We start from the raw sequence: 7,079 nt of genomic DNA, 5'->3' as shown, positions 1-7,079 counted from the left end.
GAACCCAACACTCCTCATGACAGTTTCTATAATTATATTAAATCGATAAATATCTTCTGATTGAAATTCCATACTAAGTTAATTGTAGATTCAATGGCTATGAAAGGAATCCCTAAAACACTTTGATTCAACTGAACATTTATATTCCCCCTTCCCCTCTATCTGTCTTAAAAGATACATAAATAACAAGATTAATTAATAAGATATTACTTTATTATTTGTCTAATTATTATTAAATATATTTATTTTAAGAATCTATACATTTAAAATCTTAGATCCGTCTCTAAATGTTTAAACATTAATTTTCTTCTGAAAGTACATGGCATCGTTATAAGAATTATCCCGAATATTGAATCTATGGGAACTCTCGATTAGGCAAAGAAGGTGAACTCTCACCAGTTCGAAACCTAAATTTTATATTCAATGAACTTTTATGGACTCGTAATAACAAGTTCAAGACAATAAATGTTACATTTATATATCTCCTCAACAAAAAGTGTTTATAGCCATAAAAATGTTATGGCATATTTACAAACACAATTTTTTAAAAATACTTTCATATTGAACGCATCACCAAGACAAATAATGACTAACAAAATAAGATAGACTAACATTTACACAAAAAGAATATAAGAAATTGACTATGCATTGCACCTTGACAATTGAAAGAGGACAAGAAAGGTCAATTTGCTCCGTGCGTCGAGAAAAATTAATACAAATTTTTAATCCCACAATCTTAAATTTCAAAATTGAAATTGTTAAGTGCACACATACGCAACTCGTATTCTTTATGCTACTTCAATAAATATTATGGCATATTTACAAACACAATTAAAAAAAGTAAAAAAATTTCTATATTAAACGTATTACCAAAATAAATAAAATAGAGTAACGTTTACACAAGAAGAATATCAGAATTTGACTATGCATTACACCATGACAATTGGGAGGACAAGAAAGGCCAATTTCCCCTCCGCATTAAGAAAAAATAATAGAGATTTTTAATCCCACATTCTTAAATTTCAAAATTGAAACTGTTAAGTTGCACACATATAAAACTCGTGTTCTTTATGTTGCTTCAATTTTTTCCTTTATTTATATAATATATGTTGTAATATAAATTTTATATTTGTTTGATTCAATTAAAATGAGAAGTCAATACTTATATATTATTATTGTATTTAATAATCTATACTATATTAAAAGTGTGAAGATCCTTAATAATGTCGTTTGAACTTTTTGATATTCATTAAAAGCATTTATTTTAGATAAAATCGTCTTTTTATCACTTTACTTTGATTATTATACCATTATTTTAATACTATATATTAAATATTGATGTTAATAAACATAAATCATAACTATATGAGGATATATGTATATAAGGTAGTTTATTGACTATAATAAACATAAATCCTACCTATATGAGGATATACACGTTACTAAATGTTAATCCTAACTATATGAGGATACATGTATGCGTGTAGTTTATTTTAAAGAATCCTAAAATAATGCTAAGAGGAAAATATATACTAAGAATGAGTAGTAGAATCAATAATTAAGGAGTTTTAAATATATGGTAAGAGATTAAAAGTAAAATATATTTTAAAAATAAAAGATATAACATAATATTAAGGACGGTTTTGAGCAAAAGTAATACTAAGAAAATTTTGAGATAGATATTAAGGTAACAACAATACATGGTATTAAATTTTTTTACTTTTAAACTCTTAATATTTATAATAATTTAAAAATAATTATTTTTGGCAAAGTAAACAACAATAGGACTCCTACCACTTCGTACTTATTAGTTTTGGCCAAGTAAACAATATTAGGAATCTTATTCCTAACACTGGAGTTTTAGCAAAATAATAGCTATAATAAATCTTTCAAATCAGTCACACTTTTGTCCACTCCAAATTATAATTATTAAATTTTTATTTATTTTTAATAAATAAGAACTCCTAATTTAGTCTTGAATTTATATAAGGAGATTATTCACATTTAGAAAAAGAAATAATTTTAGTTGAAAAAATAATAATAGAACAATGCAAAAAAAATCGATTTGCGTACAAAGAGGACTCAACTTGACTTTACTATTATAAAACTATGAAAAATTTGATAAAATAGACATTTAAAATAATAATTGACATACGAGGGTGAGAATATCGTATGTTCAAAGTTCAGGAGTCAGTTTAATTTTTGACACAAAGTTAAGGGTGTAAATAATTTTGATATTTTTCAACATAATTTACACGTACAAAATACATAGTCTAAACTAGTTTAAAAAATGCATCATAATATTTATATATCTTTTTTGATAATTTGAGGTGTGTAACTGAAAGTTATGACAACTTTAGGGGCTGATAAAGAAAAGAACAAAAGGGCAATTTGGGTAACTCAGATTTTATAGATGTCCAACCCGTGCTGGTAACTATTAGCCGGGCACACCGAAATCATATAAAAACCCTTGCCAAGTAGACCATTTGCTCTCACCCTTCTTTTCGATCATTCAGCAAATCTCTCGCTTTCTCAGACTACCTCGCTCTCTGCTTTTCTCTGCTCGTTGAAAAACCCTAGTGTTTACTGCTGCTCTCTTCGCGATGATTCCATTCGGCTCCGCTGCTTCTACACAGATTCGGTTTCTGTTCCAGAGCTTGAACGGTTCTAATTCTGACACTGTTTTCCATGAGCTCCGTCAGGTACAGTTAACCCTCCTAACCCCAATCCTGTTTTTGGATTATACGGACAGCCTTGAATGTGTGGTTATATGCGTATCTAGAGTCAATTCTTGGTTGTTTCTTTCACAGATTGGAATAATCTTGGAAAGAACGATTTTCAAGATTATGTAGTTGTTATTAATTCAGCTTCAAATACCCAAAATTGTTTCGTTTTTGTTTATTAGCCACTACTATTAGTAAAAATTATTTATTTAGATTTCACTTATAATTCACAAGATAGGAACCAATCTAGACGTTGTACACTCATTTATAGTCGGATTCTTTAGTTGGTTATTTCACAGATTGTATTTTTGTTTCCTCTATGTAACTTCTTGTATAGTAATGTTTGTAGTAGTGCTGTGGGTAATTAATTGTTAATTAGAAGGCATCTTCATGGTGTCTGAATTGTCCTTCTTTGTAATTTTTTTGTTTGAATATCCACTATTAGAATTTAATGGGGCTTCATGCAGCCTTTTTAATGAATATAATCTGTCAAAATTGCTGCCATGTGACCATGATGTCACGTTTTCAAGCCTTGGAAACAGCCTCCGGCAGAAATGCAAGGTAAGGCTGCGTATAATAGACCCTTGTGGTCAGGCTTTTCCCCGGATCCCGCATATAGCGGGAGCTTTAGTGCACCGAACTGTCCTTTATAATCTGTCAAAATTCCATAAATTGTGTTGCCTAGGTCTGTCTTATAACGAAAAGTGAATTAACTCTTCAGATGCTCTCTTCCCATGGCTGGTTAGGTTAGGTAATGCCATCAGTTGGCTTGGTACGGGGCTTTATTTATGGGTGTAGTGGGACTTTATTAAGATAAGGAATGATTGATAGAATCAACATTTTATAGAAGGAAGATGTAGTTTATAAAATCCTTTCATACTTGCACATGTGGCTGGATATATGAAGAAGGTTACACACTTCAAATACTTTTAATAATTTTACTTAAGTGGACGATGTGCATAATCCAGATATAGTAATCCGTGATTGTGAGTATACATACATTTATCGGAAATTTCACGGTTGTTTCTATCAAATATTGGATTTTTGTTTCGTCTTTGTAGTTCTGTTGTTGCATTGTAATAGATATGCTTGCGCTGGGGTAGTGAGTGAGTATGTAGTTACTAGAGCAATGACCATCAAGATTATGTAGTTGCTTAAATTGTCCTTCTTGAGTAGTGGGCTTTGCTTCAAATATCCAAAATTGGAATTTTCATTTGCAAATTCTGCAAGTAAATTTATGCTGAGGAATACAAGAAGTTACCAATTTCAAAGTAAAATAAAATATTGCAAGTAAATTTACGTAATTGAACTTTATGTATTTTTATGCATCAGATGGGAGAGAACAATAGAAAACACTATCTGTAGTTGCGCTAAATCGACTACATGTTTGGATTTCAATCGTGAAAATTGTTATTAAAATTTACGTAATTTGACTACATGTAGCATAGCAATTTGACCCTTTTTGTGAATTGCGTGCGAGATAACTGTTGGTGATTTCTAGCGTGTGGTTGTGCAAAATTGTCCCCCTTGAGTAATTGTTTTTCTGCCAGATATTCCTTAATATTTTAATTGGATTATATGTAATTTGTTTTAGGGGAAATAAAAGTACCTTTATATAGGGGTTGCATAAATTTTTACAAATCTGGTGCAAGATAATTGTTGGTGATTAAAAAGCATGAAATTTGGTTATTGGATAAAAGGATTACTAAATTTTTGGTAACTTAGTGTAGTTTCAATAGGGATGCAGATGCATTTGACCACCATGAAGGGTTCTTTTGCTGTTAAACCTCGAATCGATTGGGATAGTATTGGTAACTGACATGACATCCTTTTGGTTTGGGTAATTAGAAAGAGGATTTGTATTATAAAAGAATAAGAAATAAGGATTCAAAATGGTCTTGCCTATCCAGAAGATATTTAAACATTTCTAGCATAAATGAATAGTGGATTCCTTTTCCTTTATTAAGTGATATTATTCATGAGGATCACTGTAGTTTGTATATAGAGTATAAATATGAGATTTGATTCCCAATTGTGTTTCCCCCCCTACATTTTATTTTTTGATTGGTGAAATAAGAGATTAATATGTTTCCTGATTTTATATATGGTGTGTCAGTGCATGCTTCTTCCCTTTTGGGTAATAATAAGAAGGGGAAATCAAGTATAAGCTAACTACTAAATCTGGACACCTGTCTCAGAATGCTTCTTAGATAATTGTACAATAATCAAGAATATAACTTTTGAAATGGGAGATGCATTGGTGGAAAAATTGTAAAATTGTCCTTTTTAGTCTGTATCATTAGTTTTTTTTCCCTTGTCTTTCTTGGACTAGGTTCCTTTGATTCACTGATCATATACCATGCATCATGCTGTGGTATCATTGTTGCCCTAAACTATTAGAGCTGTTCTTTGTTATCACAACAAGCTTGAGGTGCTTAATGCTCAGAAGTTGGATGCAATATAGGCTAGATGTTTCCTCAATGCTTTAAATAAGGATCAAGATACTGAGGTGCACACTTGATCCCTGAAATTGGTATAATTCAGACTGGTGACTTAGTCTTGTTAAGTGGTGCTACTGTGCTGACATGAAGCCACTAAAGCGTGTGCCTCATGCTCATTGAGTGTCTTGAAGAGGGTGGCAATAAACGACCACATCATTGTCTAAGAGAAGTATTAACTCCAATTATAAAATGTTCAGATAGATGTGTTAAAAAGTATGCCAGTGATTATCAATATAGTATAAGAAAATTAGTAACTGAATTTGAAGTTTTTAACTAACAATCAGAACTAGATCTTTGCATCTGAATCAAATTTTTAAACGGATTTGAATTTGATTGGTCTGATTTTACTCCATATATTTCACTTACTTGCAATTTTCATTTTCCTTTGTTTATTTTTTTTTTGTGTGTGTGGGGGGTCATTACATTTATGCCTTTTTCCCAATAAAGCGCCTGTTTTAATTGTACCTTGCACTTAAATTTCTAGCAGAAGCCTGTTTCCTTCGACAACACTTGGTTAGGTGTCACTATCCTTTCTGGTTTCAGACCCAAGCAATCTATTTACTATATGTATGATATGAAACCTTCTATAGATTGCTCTTACGTAATGGTGTCTTTGGAATGTAAAGATGGCGTAATTTCCAAAACTCAACTTAAACGAGATATGATAGCTTCTCTATGATCTGGCATTCTTGCCAATACATTATCTTCATTTTGCTCTGGATTATACTATTTGATGAAGAATAGAGCTCCATGAGAAAAACCGAGCATTCTTCTTTCCTGATAACCTGATAGGTTTAAGGTGATACTTTTATATATGATTTATAAAAGCCTACAGAAGTATTGGATAAATTAGTGAAATTATTTGGAAGATACATCATAATTTCACTCGATATGTTGTTGTATTTGGGAAATACATCATAATTTCCACCTCGAATGAATATTTGCCTGATACACTGCATTTCAAAATCTGAGTCACTACTATTCATCTTAAGGTGGCTTTTGGTTGTATACTTTTTTCTTAGATCTTGCTAAAAGTCTTTCCAAAATATGTCTCAAACTTTTTTTTCCTTTCAAAAAGTTTCTCCAAAAAAGTTTATAATGTCAAAGACGGTTTTTTTTTTTAAAATTCAATAAAATCAGTTAAAAGAACTACATCTATCCAAACACAACTTTTTGCTCAAACATTTCTCTCCAAAGTATGTTCTTAATTTCTTCTCTCGAAGTGTTTCAAACGACTCTTATGAGAACTGTGTATTGCATTCTTTCCGGAATGCCTATTAAGTGAATGCATGATTGCTTTTGTTTTTCTGGATGAGGTTACATCAATAGTAGCGTCAGTGTTTTCTGTAAACGCAAAAACTGCAAAGAAGAGTAAGGTTCATGGACGTTGAATTGGAAAGCAAGACTGAATCGCACAATAAATTACAAAATTTAAATAGCAAGCATATATTAGTACTATAATATTCAAACTGCAATTTAAATAACTAATCAACATCCAACGTTGACTATTAATTCAATTCCTCAAAGTTGAGATTAAATAACTACTTCTCAATGGAATCACTTCGGGCGTCATTGTTTGTAGCTCACACTTCTCTAAAGTGTAATGCGAAGAATTGATAGGTGTTAATAGCATTGAGTGCAACATAGTAATGAATTGAGTAAGACATAAGCCAAATATTTTGAGCAGTTTCAATTATGAAACTGGCAATTGACAGACCCATTCGTTCTAAAGGTAATAGCTATTTGCCAACCCTCTTACGTGTCATCTCTATTAGATTAACTTCCAAATTGGGAATCACACCAGAATTCCCACATGCAGAGGTACAATTGATTTTCCAATTGCTTTATTGGGAAA

At 31.1% G+C, this 7,079-nt stretch overlaps 1 protein-coding gene across 1 annotated transcript in view; it reads left to right on the top strand.

Moving 5' to 3' along the window:
• The first annotated feature begins 2,490 nt into the window (after window positions 1-2,490).
• Window positions 2,491-7,079, top strand: part of LOC129886720 (uncharacterized) — a 28,251-nt gene continuing 23,662 nt past the window's right edge. The window contains exon 1 of the mRNA XM_055961532.1: window positions 2,491-2,702. Within this exon, the coding sequence (XP_055817507.1) occupies window positions 2,604-2,702 (99 nt within the window). The 5' untranslated portion in view covers window positions 2,491-2,603. The remainder of the gene's footprint in view (window positions 2,703-7,079) is intronic.

The sequence above is a fragment of the Solanum dulcamara genome, chromosome 4 (genome assembly GCF_947179165.1).
Source record: "Solanum dulcamara chromosome 4, daSolDulc1.2, whole genome shotgun sequence".
In the NCBI taxonomy this organism is placed as follows: domain Eukaryota; kingdom Viridiplantae; phylum Streptophyta; class Magnoliopsida; order Solanales; family Solanaceae; genus Solanum; species Solanum dulcamara.
This window is presented reverse-complemented; position numbering and strand designations above follow the sequence as displayed.